At 33.2% G+C, this 16,326-nt stretch overlaps 1 protein-coding gene across 4 annotated transcripts in view; it reads left to right on the forward strand.

Annotated features, from left to right (window-relative positions):
• The first annotated feature begins 694 nt into the window (after positions 1-694).
• The window catches only part of LOC127858922 (uncharacterized), a 52,459-nt gene continuing 36,827 nt past the window's right edge, over positions 695-16,326 (forward strand). The window contains exons 1-5 of one of the 4 annotated variants that reach the window (XM_052396262.1): positions 9,435-9,736; positions 10,036-10,204; positions 10,631-10,707; positions 11,109-11,343; positions 12,003-12,026. In XM_052396262.1, coding sequence (XP_052252222.1) covers positions 9,640-9,736; positions 10,036-10,204; positions 10,631-10,707; positions 11,109-11,317 — 552 coding nt within the window. In that variant the 5' untranslated portion in view covers positions 9,435-9,639 and the 3' untranslated portion in view covers positions 11,318-11,343; positions 12,003-12,026. Of the gene's footprint in view, positions 862-9,434; positions 9,737-10,035; positions 10,205-10,630; positions 10,708-11,108; positions 11,534-12,002; positions 12,027-16,326 lie in introns of those variants that run through there. The other 3 variants (XM_052396260.1, XM_052396261.1, XM_052396259.1) reach the window with 3 other exon arrangements.

The raw sequence follows: 16,326 nt of genomic DNA on the forward strand, positions 1-16,326 counted from the left end.
TATCGGGATATTTTGGAAAGAAATGCGAACATATCTGCCCATCACAATGTTCCGCAAAATGCAATCAATACAATCGTCAATGCGTTAACAGCTGTCCTTTCTCTACCCATTGCATGGGTAATTGTACTACAATAGGTGAATGTCTTCAATGCAAGACGGGACACTATGGAGACAATTGTGAAATAAGGTGTCCTGCCAACTGCGAAGGTCAATGTGATAGGTTCAATGGGGAGTGTCGAACATGTATTCCAGGATATTATGGTCACAATTGTTCCAGCATTTGTCCCGATAGATGTTCAACCGAATGTCATAAATTATCCGGCTCATGCAGTAATTGTTCCACAGACAGGTGGGATCAAAACTGCGACTTTACGTATTTTACCAATTGTGTTGATAACGTGTGTAGGTCATCGTCAAGGCCGTGCGTTCTTTGTAAATCTGGTTTTCATGGAGATGTCTGCGAAAGCGAGTGTGCTAGCAACTGTCACACGTGTTTGAATGGCACGTATTGCACAAAATGCAAAAGAGGTTACTATGGTCAAATGTGTCAAAATACATGCTCGGATACGTGCTCCAACTTAACGTGTTACATACATTCAAGAGAATGTCACGCATGTCTTAACAATACTGTATACGGTGGATCGTGCAATGTGTCATGTAGTTCAAACTGCAAGTACATGGAGTGTTTGCAAGACAGCGGAGCGTGTACCGGTGGTTGCATTCCCGGTTATTACGGTCTTCTCTGCGATCGAAGATGTCCTGAAATGTGTTTAAGATCTACAAACAACACAGCCGCTTTGTGCGATATAGATGGCGATTGTATCGAAGGATGTGCGAAAGGATTCGCAGGAAACAAATGTGGTAATTAAACGCATTCTTGGTAATATTCATATAATCATATTGGTATGTTGTTAATAAGTTCGACATTGCCGAACGAACTTTAGCATATACAAATATTGTATTGTGTACTATGAGAAATACTCTTTTATGGTATAACTAAATCTAGATTCATTATATAAACTTACATTTTTTCAAAGTCGGTTCATGATTTATTAATGAATATAATACAAATACAAATATATCATTCGTCTCTATTATGTGTATTTGGCGTGTGTTTTTGAGCTTCAAATAAAACACCTACAACATTAAGTTATACGCAGATGTGATCGTACCCATCCTGATGGCAATGACAACAAGACTCATCAACCTGCAGCTATTGAAGGTGACACTACGAGAAATCCACCTGTAGCTATAATTGCCGGGGCAGCTGGAGGGGGCGTGGCACTGGTCATATTCATAGTGGTTATTGTGGTCGTTCTAAAACGGAGGTATTTTTATTCGTCTTTAAGCTTTATATCTTTGATCTTTCTTGTGAAGAATAAGTATTATTCCATGCATTAGGACGTTTTTTTATTCTTAGTTCAAACTGTGAGATCGAAGTTTTGTTTCCTTCGTTAAACATAATATATATAAAAAAAACATCAACTACTGAGCGGTGTAACTGACATTATTATGCTCGTTCTCAAAACGGGGCTTTGCTAAAATTGTGTAAGACTAAACAGGAAAAACAATTCCATGAAATATCAATACGTTTGCTGAAATGGTGCCAATAAACAGCATCACACCCTTACCCTTATTGATTTGATCTGGCATCGTTTTATCTTATATTATACAATTTAAAATATAAACAATTGCAACCCTCGATATTATCTCAATCTGCATTTAACAGGTATCTTGGTTTTAAATATATATAGGATACCTCAAGATCGCGGATCTCCTCGGAATGTGTACGAAAATAGCGCATTTGATGGAATACCGTCTCTTGACACAGGTTGTTTTAAAATGTTGTTATTAAGATAATAAAGAAAAAAGTATTATAAAAAGATAAACTTGTTTCAATTTAAAAACATATGATAATGAGTTTAATCATAGAACAATAAGTTAATTACAAATCACAGCGAACATATGTTTATACCATACGTTTACCTTTCAGAAATGTCATTATGATTGTTTAAATGACTGTATATAAGTTTACGCGTCACTTTCATTACCACCATTCTATATTATAGCTATTCAGTTTAATAATGAATTCCAAAAGCCACCGTAACACTAATATGACACATCAAAAACACATGCTATTTTTGTTTTCAAGACATAAAATTAACTTTATTATTTTGTATTGATTGATTATTTTTTAAATCTTTATTTTGCATTATAATGCGGATTTCGCAGCTCGAACAGGCGGACTTGAAGCGTCAACGTCTGACTACAGTGACCTGGATGATAATATGAGGTCACAAACATATTCATCCTTGGCAACTAACGCTGCTGGAACACGACCGGACACGTTACCTACATATACATACCTTGATGCTAATGCTATGTGCGTAAAATCAGATGAGTCGAGTGTATATACATCACTAGCTACAAATGCTAATTGATTACGGAGAATGCATTCATTAAACAGGTGACATGATAAGAAGATATTTAGTCTTTATTGTATATATTATTCTTCATAAATAGTACAACAAGTTATAAAAACTAGTGCAACAAGCGACACAAGCTTGGTGTGTTGGATCAATGTTGTAGTGCATTTTGAAGCCTAGATATAGTTGCCAAATTATATAGGATTTTTGTCTTTGTTTAAACATACGATGTATACGATGGCGAGAATTTCTCAATTGAACAAATACATAATTGATACACAGGTCTCGTATTATGCTGTTGTTTATTCTATTCGAATAGACTTCTGATCACATGTTGTTATTTGCCTTATCACGAAATACTTTGGTTGAGGGAATGTGAGCGATATTTTTGCGACGTTTTTTCAACTCTCGTGCGTCGCACATATAATTTATTTTCAACCACAAAGCGCAATTTCATTAAAATAAGAAGATATTAACCTTAAGTAGCTTTGTTTGTAAGTTAGATTTGCATTATGTGTTCATATGTGCTAAACATTTATTCTGGATGTGATAACTCTCATCGATATCTCCTACTCCTAATAATGTAGTGTTTGGATTAAGCCAATATAAAATGATTAGACGGTCTTCGGCTTATTATATGGGAACTGCATTTGACCTGATCTGATCATTTTACAAAAATAACTGATATGTCAGTTGTTTCCTTATATTTCATATTCATCGGAAACAGAAGATGACTCTCGTCCAAAGATGACAAATATATGGCATTCAATGAAAAGAAATAGTCTTCTGGGAGCATGCTTATTGTTTCCTTTACTTTCAGGGATGGTAAAAACAAAGCAATTTAGCTTCATATGATTATATTTTATTTGTGTTTATCAAGACAAAAATCCAACAGTTTGCTATACATTTGAATATGAACTGCTAACACGCTTTATTAAGAGTATCATGTAAAGTGCTGTTGACGTTTAAATGAAACAGACTGATGTCTGCCAAATTTCATTTACGTATGTCATCAAACAAAGTGTTGATATATATAGGATCTGGCACGAGTTGTCATATCATACCATATTTAATAAAACGAGTTCAGGAATTGTGGTAGTAAGCGAGCCTTTGGCGAGCTTACTAACGAATTTCCTGGACGAGTTTAATCAAATATGTATGAAATGACAACGAGTTATATCTCGTAATATCCTAATACGGCTCGTAATATCTCTTTGTTCGTCCGTATGAAGAAAATCCTGAACATTTTCGAAAATTTATGATGATATTAAGATGATATTTGTAAGAATTATATGAGATATATTTCCATTGTGTTGTCAAAATAAAACAAAATGTGTAATCATAATAGCTAAAAAATCAATCAACTCAATCAACATATTTCTTTATGAAACTATATGTACGGTACATGCTGGGCTATAGGTCTGTAAGTAAATCCCTTTCCCTGTTGATCCATCCGTCTGTGTGTTCCTCTGCAAAAACTGTAAAAGTCCCAACATATATCAGATAATTCGTTATCCTGCTAATTCTTATAGAGATACTTGTTATTTGGGATTGTATATGCCTGATATTATTATTAAAGTATGCTTTCGATGAATAATGGCATGTTTATTATCATCAGCTTGCGATCAAAAACCGAGATGATTTAATGCAAACGAAACTTAATGATAAGATGCTGATATACTGATGCTATTAAAAAGTATAAACATTGTTTATTCTTGTCAACGATCTGGCAATGTAAACTTATAGACTCGTGTTTGTAAACTTATAGATTCATGTTTGTAAATGCCAACGCTTTCCTTGCATTTAGTAGCAAAGGACTATCGCGAAACTGGGTAGGCATGTGACACATTCTGGATGGTACTTCCTTGTTCAGTCAGTGGCTATAGACGATTTGACTATAAATAGTCGGTTCAACCCATACAACTGACAATCATTGGATATCAACAATATTCTCAAGCACATTGAAGACATTCACCAGATGAAGTTCGTGATATTTTTTGACAACTGTATTGAATACGTAGTATTATTGTTGTTAATATATTGCGATACCCATATACATCCTGGTGTTGTGGACATGAGTCGTATTACTGTAATGAAAATAACACGTACCCTTAAATATTAATAGCTATGAAGTGTAAGAATGTGTTATTCGTGTACATTTTATCAAAATATGATGAATTTCGATGTGTTGCAAAATACCATGTGCATCTTAATTTGTAACATAACCATAGGCCGGGTCAAATGTAAATTAGTATAAATTCGCGTGGTAAATTTTAAACTTTCGTGTAGTATCCGACCCTCTCTTTAAATATCCGTTTTGTACATAGACATGTATGCACTAATTGAAGCTATTCACGCATGATAATGGTGCGTTTAAATCGCGTTCGTGTTTAACTGACAAATGTGTATATAACATTTTCGTATCCGATATGAACGTTTCGACAATTAAAATGCTTTTATTTGTCAGAGATGTAAACTCCATTTATATAATTATTGTTTGGTGTGACTATATGCAAATGTTCGACAACGTACACGACGTTGATTTCTTAATTTATTACCTTAATTTCTCCAGAGGTTACATGACAAAATAATGTAAAGCGTGTGCGACCTACACTTTTTTAAATAGAATTACACAAAGGTAAATACACTTAAAGACTTAACTAACGCAACACTTTTAAACTTGAATATCTCAATTATGAGTAAAGATTATGATTAAACATTTCACATAGTGATCATTTCACTTTATTCTGAGCAAGTTCACGATAATATCATCCATCCGTGACGATCGGACGCTTTAGCATCTGGGGTATTAATGGTTTCATCTTTCTGCTCGTGACAATAATGAAAGGCGAAACTATTCTTTAAAAAATCAATTTCATCATCACAGGTGTGTTCATACACCAGGAAAACATAAAAATAATTCTACGAAATGTATGGCTCATATGAATGTATAGGAGCGCCTCCGCGCAATTTGGCGTTTTGCAGGCTACCTTTAAGTGTATTGGAAGCTTTTCTAACGCAACACTTTCGAACTTGAAAATCTCACTTATGAGTTAAGATCTTTATGTAAAGAACGTGTGATCATTTGACTATATTCGGTGCAAGATAACGATAAAATCATCCCTCCGTTATGATCGGACGCTTTAGCATGTGGGGTAGGTAGCCGGCGATTGCCAAAATGCGCTCTTGCGCTTCTGAATATTCATATGAGCCATACATTTATAACAAATATTTTAAGGTATTCGTAGAGTAAGAACACACCTAGAATGATGCAATCGAAATAAATTTAGAATCATATCCCGTTTCAGAATTACCATGTACACAAAGATAATAACATATATATATCCCACGTGCTAAAGTGTCCGATCGTCACAGATGAAGGAATTTATCGCGAGCTTGACAAGAACGTAGTCAAATTATCACATGTAAATTTTGTATTCAAGATCCTAACTAAAAACTGCGGTATTAATGTTTGAAAAGTGTTGCGTTTCATAAGTTTCCAAGTGTAAAGTGTGTGTGAAATAAATTATTTTAGTGAAACTGATTTAAAATGTACGTATTAAGTAGCATTACGTTTATTACTCGAGTTTATAAATGCCATAGTTCAATTAATGAATGATTTGCCGTCTTCAAAATATTAGAATGAGGTAAACATTACTGGTACACAAATCTTAAAACGTCAGCTGTCATCCCTGTTCCATTAACTGCGATCAATTTACTTTCCATTGGTATATATCTTCTACATTGTAGTCGAAGCTTCCTACATATCTCTTGGATGGATGTTAGCTTCGCATATAAACTTGAAATGTAAGATCAGTATTATAGATGCACTTGCTATCATTCATGCCCTTCTACATGTGTACATTGATGTATTATAATAAATGGACGGCATGGCTTGCAGGATTATAAGGACACTTATTCGAATATAAAACGTGCTCTGTGTATAGCGAATCATGCAAATATAGCACACAATGTAAATTCCTCGAATGGGAAGTTCGCAGCAAAAAATGTCATCATTTAAGCCAAACCAAATAACGACTTACAAAATTGAGATTGTATCTATCTTGGAACGTAGCATGTAGCTTCGACCGAAAAATGTTTATACATCTACACAAATGGCAACAAAACAGCCTGGATAGCAATTGAATATGCAACTTTCAATACCTAAAAAAATCTTTGCTTTAAAAAAATGCAGAAAACACCGTCCTGATTATACATGATGTTACAGAGACATTCGAGAATGTACCGATGGATGTTCATTTAAGAGAAATGACCGACGGGGATATTAAGCGTATTTCAGTAAGTGCAAAAAATATCAACAGCAAGATATATTCCCTTGTTCGGAGGTATACACGAAGGGATACATTAGCTAAACTTGTATTGTAGTTCCTTGTTTTGTCGTTTCTTGATCGCATTAAGTTACTTTTAATTTAATTTGAAATATTTTTTATATTAAACATGATTAATTTATGGAAACATATGCTTATGTTCTGTACATTATTTGGCTTGTTTTGTAATGTCGATGTGTTATGTGAGAAATGACATCTTGAGTGAAACTGTAAATGAATGCATATCACTACACGTATCTTCTCGAGATTGCTCCTGACACATCAACTACTGTTTTTTCACGGAAATTGATCAATTCTGACTTAACAATACGAATGAGTAAATTAATTTTACAGTATATGCATGTTTCTGGTATAAATGTTCACGTTGTTTTCAATGCATAATTGTTTCATTTTTAATATCTTATTTTCGATGGAATAACCGTTTTGTTGTGATGGATAAGGATCGGAATGATTCGATGTTAATGTAATTTTGTTAATGGTAATAAAGACGTAATTATACATGATATAGATCTGGCCATATACACTAATAGGTTTTTGTTTGTAAATGCAATACCTTGCCAAACAACGTGTTAAAGAGCTCTACCTTCAAACGGAGAATCACATGATTCGACTCTACAGTTTAGCGAGTAGTCTCCCCTGACATAGAAATCAACACATTTTATCATTTAGAACTTTAACAGTGAAAGATTTTTCTATTTATAGTCAGCGGTTACATTTTTACTTGTAAAGTCGATGCTTATTGTCTGTTTAGCTAGAAAGAAAAAGCGTTAATAGTTGGAGTCCAATTAATCGACTATTATATTAAACAAGTAAAATGCAGGTAACTACAGAACAAACTAACTCTTACTAAAACATCGTTCGTCATAGTTGTATGTCCATCGTTCTTACCCTTCTTGCTTCTTGGCGTTCCAACCCCGAGTGCCAACGAGGCTTGCATTCAACAATATACTCAAACCCATAAAGCAGATCAACATCGTTATGCTTTTTTACCAAATGTTTACTTATCGGCGATACACAAAAATAACTTGCGTTGTAACTTGCTGTAGATCTTATTGTTATATTTGTTGTTTAATTAACCCGTGCAATAAAACTTCAGTTGCTGTTTAATGTTTTATTGGTGTGAGATTTGTTGAAATATTATAAATAGTAATATCTCTCAAATTTGTGCGTACACCTAAGTTTGTAACTTACACAAAGGTCGAGTCAACGATAAATCAGTATTTAAATGCGTGGTTAAATTTAAACTTCCGTGTAGTAAACGACCCTCTATTGGAAATATCCGCTTTGTACACAATCATGTTTGCATCAGCTGAAAGCCATTCAAACGTGTAGCTAGGGCGTTGACATATAGCTTTAAATTTCTCTGGCAAAATGGTTTAAAACATTGTTCGTATCTGATATTAACATTTCGATAACAATGTTGCTATTGGCAGAACAATCAATATAATTATGTAAATAAAGAAAGATGTGGACATTTACATATGTAAGAAACGTATAAAGTGTATGCGCTATATCTAACTCTAGATTATTAAAGTGATTTAATAATAATGCTTAAGATGAGAGTGCTGTGCTGTTTTCTAAATCCAAAACACGAACAATGGTGCAGGATATATATAATGGTTGTGTTAATCTTCATGAGCCTTGTTTTTCCTCAAGGTACTAGTAGTCTATTCGCTGTGTATATTTAAAATATAATCGTTTATTGAGCATCATAAACGCAACTTATAAAATCGCTTGATTATATACGTTTGTCAATAATTTTGTTTGTAACAATTATGTAATTGTTTTCTGTATAACGTGTAAAACAACTGACAGTGATAAGTACTAATAAAATTAACATATTGTTTCTTTTACAGCACATTTCTTTAACACGTTGATGTTTAATATTTTTTTACATTGTTTTAGCACAACAATGTTCCGAATCATGTCTAACTTGTGGTCAAGGAAACAAATGCGCTAGCTGTGCTAATGGATACTATATGTTTAACAACAACTCCTCGTGTTCTCCATGCACATTTCCGAGCTGTGCGAGGTGTACCGATGCAGTTTTTTGTGCTTTGTGTAAACCAGGTTACTACTCAATTACATGTGCAAATCCATGTAATATCGGATGTACAAACAACACGTGCGATTTCGCAGATGGTAAGTGCTCTTGCATTGACGGATATTATGGCCCATATTGTTCGGAGAAATGTTCGGTTGATTGCACTGATACATGTAATAATGGCAATGGGTCTTGTCAATGTAAGCCAGGATACCATGGTGATACATGTAAACTGAAGTGTCTAAGTACATGCTTAAACTGTGATAATGGATATAGTTGCTCAGCATGCCCACCTGGCAAATATGACCGTTTGTGTGATGTGTCATGCAAATATAACTGTAGTGGCACATGTGATATCATAACCGGTAATTGCAAAGCATGTCCTGCCACGTGTGTAGACTGTGACAGTTCGCGTGAGAAATGCTACGGCTGCATATCAGGACATTATGGAGATAAGTGCGAATATACATGCCCTTTGCAATGTTCAACAAATTGCGATCAATACAAAGGCCAATGTCAAGATACGTGTCCTTATGAGTGTGACACGTGTATGAACCGCACGTCTTGCACACGATGCAAGAGAGGTAAGTTTGGTCAAATATGCGCACTGAAATGTCCTAATTCGTGCGACAACTTTACATGCGACATACATTCAGGAGCATGCCATAAGTGTATACACAATACATTATACGGAAAGTCATGCAATGTGTCATGCAGCTCAACATGTAAGAACAACGAATGTTTGCAAGACAGTGGAGCGTGTACCGGTGGTTGCATTCCCGGTTATTACGGTCTTCTCTGCGATCGAAGATGTCCTGAAATGTGTTTAAGATCTACAAACAACACAACCGCTTTGTGCGATATAGATGGCGATTGTATCGAAGGATGTGCGAAAGGATTCTCAGGAAACAAATGTGGTAATTAAACGCATTCTTGGTAGTATTCATATAATCATATTGGTATGTTGTTAATAAGTTCGACATTTCCGAACGAACTTTAGCATGTACAAATATTGTATTGTGTACTAAGAGAAATACTCTTTTATGGTATAACTAAATCTAGATTCATTATATAAACTTGCATTTTTTCAAAGTCGGTTCATGATTCATTAATGAATATAATACAATTACAAATATATCATTCGTCTATACCATGTGTATTTGACGTGTGTTTTTGTGCTGCATATAAAACACCTACAACATTAAGTTATACGCAGATGTGAACGTACCCGTCCCTGATGGAAATGACAACAAGACTCATCAACCTGCTGCTATTGAAGGTGACACTACGAGAAATCAACCTGTAGCTATCATTGCCGGGACAGCTGGAGGGGGCGTGGGACTGATCATATTCATAGTGGTTATTGTGGTCGTTCTAAAACGGAGGTATTTTTATTCGTCTTTAAGCTTTATACTTTTGATCTTTCTTGTGAAGAATAAGTATTATTCCATGCATTAGGACCTTTTTTTTTTCTTAGTTCAAACTGTGAGATCGAAGTTTTGTTTCCTTCGTTAAACATAATATATATAAAACAAACATCAACTACTGAGCGGTGTATCTGACATTATTATGCTCGTTCTCAAAACGAGGTTTTTCTAAAATTTTGTAAGACTAAACAGGAAAAACAATTCCATGAAATATCAATACGTTTGCTGAAATGGTGCCAATAAACAGCATCACACCCTTACCCTTATTGATTTGATTTGGCATCGTTTTATCTTATATTATACTATTTAAAATATAAACAATTGCAACCCTCGAGTTTATCTCAATCTGCATTTAACAGGTATCTTGGTTTTAAATATATATAGGATACCTCAAGATCGCGGATCTCCTCGGAATGTGTACGAAAATAGCGCATTTGATGGAATACCGTCTCTTGACACAGGTTGTTTTAAAATGTTGTTATTAAGATAATAAAGAAAACAGTATTATAAAAAGATAAACTTGTTTCAATTTAAAAACATATGATAATGAGTTTAATCATAGAACAATAAGTTAATTACAAATCACAGCGAACATATGTTTATACCATACGTTTACCTTTCAGAAATGTCATAATGATTGTTCAAATGACTGTATATAAGTTTACGCGTCTCTTTCATTACCACCATTCTATATTATAGGTATTCAGTTTAATAATAAATTCCAAAAGCCACCGTAACACTTATATGACACATCAAAAACACATGCTAGTTTTATTTTCAAGACATAAATTTAACTTTATTATTTTGAATTGATTGATTATTTTTTAAATCTTTATTTTGCATTATAATGCGGATTTCGCAGCTCGAACAGGCGGACTTGAAGCGTCAACGTCTGACTACAGTGACCTGAATGATAATATGAGGTCACAAATATATTCATCCTTGGCAACTAACGCTGCTGGAACACTACCGGACACGTCACCTACATATACATACCTTGATGCTAATGCTATGGGCGTAAAATCAGATGAGTCGAGTGTATATACATCACTAGCTACAAATGCTAATTGATTACGGAGAATGCATTCATTAAACAGGTGACATGATAAGAAGATATTTAGTCTTTATTGTATATATTATTCTTCATAAATAGTACAACAAGTTATAGAAACTAGTGCAACAAGCGACACAAGCTAGGTGTGTTGGATCAATGTTGTAGTGCATTTTGAAGCCTAGACATAGTTGCCAAATTATATAGGTTTTTTGTTTTTGTTTAAACATACGATGTATACGATTGAATAATTGATACACAGGTCTCGTATTATGCTGTTGTTTATTCTATTCGTATAGACTTCTGATTACATGTTGTTATTTGCCTTATCACGAAATACTTTGGTTGAGGGAATGTGAGCGATATTTTTGCGACGTTTTCAACTCTCGTCCGTCGCACATTTAATTTATTTTCAACCACAAAGCGCAATTTGATTAAAATATGAAGATATTAACCTTACGTAGTATTGTTTGTAAGTTAGATTTGCATAATGTTTTTATATGTGCTAAACATTTATTCTGGATGTGATAACTCTCATCGATATCTCCTACTCCTAATAATGTAGTGTTTGGATTAAGCCAATATAAAATGATTAGACGGTCTTCGGCTTATTATATGGGAACTGCATTTGACCTGATCTGATCATTTTACAAATATAACTGATATGTCAGTTGTTTCCTTATTTTTCATATTCATCGGAAACAGAAGATGACTCTCGTCCAAAGATGACAAATTTATATGGCATTTAATAAATAGAAATAGTCTTCTTGGAGCATGGTTTATAGTTGCCTATACTTTCAGGGGTTGTAAAAAACATAGCAATTAAGCTTTAAAAAATCATATTTTATTTGCAAAACTGCTTTTTTTAAATCCCTGAAAGTATAGGAAACTATAAGAAATAGGATGTTGTTTGAGTTATCGTGTTAATTGTTTTAATAGCTAAAAAATAAATCAAATCAATCAGCATATTTCTTTATGGAACTGTATGAACGGTACATGCTGGGTTAAAGGTCTGTAAGTAAATCCATTCCTCTGTTTATTCATCCGTCTTTGTGTTCTTCTGCTAAAACTGAAAAAGTCCGAACATAATTTTATCAGATTTATCGGGATCCTACTAATGTTCGTACAGACAGTTGTTTATTTAGGGCGATGTGTTGGTTATATGAGGCATTAAGTTATTTTTCACCATAATTCAAAATAAGCTCTTGATTTTACCTATTGCCCCAGCCTACAGGGAAGTTGTTCTATTTAATTAAATTGGAGACTTTTCTAACGCAACACGTATTCAAGTTAATATAGCTCCCTTAATTGCGAACGGATATTGTTGAAATTTGGACTTAGACTTCTTCAACACATATCTGATAATTCTTTTAAATTTAGTTGAAAATGTTCAACATTAAAATATCCAACATAACACATAAAAAATCATTGAAAAAGTAAAATTCTCAAAATCGTAAATGGTAAAATAATAATGTGAAATGTAAAACGCATTAATTTACACTTCTTAATGACCGACCGGCTTGTAACATTGCGCTCATACGAGCCATATTGTTTTTCTTATTAATGATTTGTTTTCCTGGGGGCCGTTTCTGGTACAATGCGTAACTTTACGGACGAAAATGTACGTACGTATAAAGTTACGTACGCTTTTCTGAATGAGTAAGTGCGTTTCTATAAACCGAACGTAGCGTAAAACTAAGTTGCTATGTTTGAATAATCTCTAAACAGAAGTCTGGTGATTGCGCGGACCTTATAGAGAACATTTGAAAAATTCATAAAGTAGATTTAATTTGCTTTCTCTAACAAACTTTCGGTAGACTAAATATTTATACATTTATCGTTAAGAAGTACCTCATAAAGAGCAAAGTTCTTTCCCTTGTTTGCGAAATTGCGACGAAAAAAAGGATCAACTGTAAAAAAAAGTTCAATCTCTTGATTCTTTTAAAATTAAGTGTGGCCATTCTTTGTTGTGCTGGATATGCTCTTTGTTAAAAAAGAAGAGATGATTCTTACTGAAGCAAATCTTTTACGAAGGTTAGTCAGATATATTTCAAACTGGAAGAAGAATTAACAAACTCTGTAGCTTGTATTCACTTGTCGCACTTCTAGATAATTTTATAACAATCAACATCATGTTTTTACCATGTTTATATTTATACTTGTGTGCAAAATATTTATAAAAAAACAACAGACTTTTATTCATAAATTCATTTAAAATGAGAATCTTTTTCTGTGATAAATTAACATTGTCCATGAATGCTTCTATTAATTTGAGACAATTATCATAAAGTATGCTTCTTCACATATATAATTATATTATATTTTTGTTCAATATTTAAAAAAATGCATGGATTGGTAAAATATATGTCAGGGTATGAACCAGTTGTGATTAGTTCAAAATACAAAATTTGAGAAATTGGGATCCATCCTTGGTCATTTGTATGGGGTAATTGGTATGACAAGCGGGCACTTGTGTAAACCTGAAATACTTACATGCTTTGCTAACACAATGACTGAAATATTTGTGAAAAAGTTCAGTCACTCATAATATACTTAAACATAATGCAATTCACTAATGGAAACTAATGCATCAATTTTAATTCATGGAAAAGTTTTACACATCTGGCTTAATGTACATATGAACAAAACACAGGGAGAAAGCAAACCATTTTTTAATGTTCCTATTTTTATGAAGTTAAATTTTACTGGTTGAATCATGTCATGATGTCACAATTTATTCTTGCAAGTTCCTAATAATTATGCTATCAAATAATATGTGTCCATATACTTGATATTAAATTTATATTACATTTTTTTTAAATCAGTAAAAATTGTGCTATTCAAAGGTTTTTACATGTGTTTGGGAAAGATACATAATTATGAGAATATGTTAAATCTGTTGGTTTTTTCAGTTCAAATCTTTAATATATTTTTTTAATTGATTTTTGAACACATACACTGATACTATACATGTCCGCAAAAAGCTTTATTTAGTGCAAAACAAACAACTTCTTTTGAATTTATATTGTCTTACAAGTTATGTCTTTGACAAATAACTTAATGTGAATATTATGCATAACTATGGTGTTAAAAGTGAAGAAACAAAAAATGGTATTATTTAAATTATTTGATTGCAATGGTAGTAAATGCTCTACACAACACAAACACTGTCTATTTAATGTTTCTTATTTATTTGTACAAGTTAATGGATTTAAAACATTTAAAAAATACATTTACTTATAATAATAAAGACAGTATACCTTATTTTAATATTTCCCAACAAAAATGGTATAAAATAACTGAATGTGAAAAAAATGAGAAAATTCGCAGCATTGCTTTTCACAAAATAAGATACGATGAAGTGGGTTTTGCAATGTTTACAGCATTATTATAGAACTTTAAATGGTATAAATGGACATTCCAGTATGTACCAAAACACAGTATAGAGTTTAAAGAAATGTGTTCAAAGATATTGGGAAAAAAAATGATTGTTGATAGTTTTCTGTCAATCTGTGTGACCACCTATAAATAAAAAAGGTTCTAAATAACTTCTTATGACATAACAATTTTATTTGAACATATCAATCAAACTGCATTTAATGTGTCCATATGGTTTATAGGAAGCTAAAAAATAATCTTAAAATTAGTAATTAAATATTTCGGACAGTAAAGATTAACAATGACCTTATTTAAAATTTGACAAAACTTCTTCATGGCAACTGCATTTATAATAATACAAATAAAGATTTTGAATGTTGATGATACCATATATAAAACAAAATGAAATGATTTTGTATTGTCCCCATGGTTTGTATTCTAACATTTCTTTGTAAAAACCTAAAATCTCAGAAAAATGATTGTAAAGCATACAGCAACAACACAGTTTTGCCATCAATATGATATTAATATGATTGATTACCGATGAAATCTGATAATAAGCAAGAGCACCGCATATCTGGTGCCACGCTGGGCTGTGAAAGCTTGTCAGAATTTTATATTTTTGTAGAGGTCACAGTGACATTGACCTATTACCAGGTGACCCAAAATGGATGTGGCGTTTAGAACTCATCAAAGTGCATCTACATATGAAGTTTGAAAGTTGAAGGTGGAAGCACTTTGATTTTAAAACCAAATTTTAAGGTTTTAGCACATTGCCTACAGCGGACGGGCGGACATTGGACAACTAGCTGGCTATGACAATAGCTCGGGTTTTCTCTCTCCGAAAACAGCCTCGCTAAAAATACAACTTTGAGCATCTTACAACTGTAACTTACAAAAAACAAATCTCATTGGTTTAAAAGTCATAGTGTTTTGACAGTTTATGTATAAAATGACATATTTGGTACATTTTAATACATGTTTTCAGTAAATTTACTTCAACAGTGTAAACTTTTCAAACCTACTTTAAAATTAGCCATTCTTAATATTTAGATAACTTAAGTTTTAGTTGTTACAATAACCATTGCGCAAAGTTAGCCAAGTGTGTGAGCCTTGACCTTTACTTCCAGTCAATAATTGCAGCGCTTAAACAACTGAAGCTTGATTGGTCATTGTTGGCCCCGTACTACTTAAAAGTACCCGGGCTACTCTAAGTACACTTCAATGTACCCTGGGTACAGAGTTTTATTCCTGCCTAAAATCTGATGTCATCAAACGCACTTCCGAATAAGAAACAAAATCCCCTTTGAACAAAACCTAACTCAATATGCTTTTTTGAGTACGAGTTTCAATAATATCATCGCGGAGGCCATTTCACAGAATGTAAACAGAAACATTATGAATTTGAAAATAGAGCCAACAACAGCAAATTTAGCCTAAGTATTCCTGGGTATTTTTAAGTATATTTTCTGTACCCAGGGTATATTGTAGCATACATAAGAGTACCCAGGGAACTTTCAAGTAGTACCAGAGCTGACAAAGACCAATCTAACTCAACTGAGCGCACATGTCGACAGGTTGTATCTCACAGTCTCTACAGTATATTTTATTTGACGCAGTTTTGACAAAATGATATATGCATGATATTATT

The sequence above is a fragment of the Dreissena polymorpha genome, chromosome 14 (assembly GCF_020536995.1).
Source record: "Dreissena polymorpha isolate Duluth1 chromosome 14, UMN_Dpol_1.0, whole genome shotgun sequence".
Taxonomy (NCBI): domain Eukaryota; kingdom Metazoa; phylum Mollusca; class Bivalvia; order Myida; family Dreissenidae; genus Dreissena; species Dreissena polymorpha.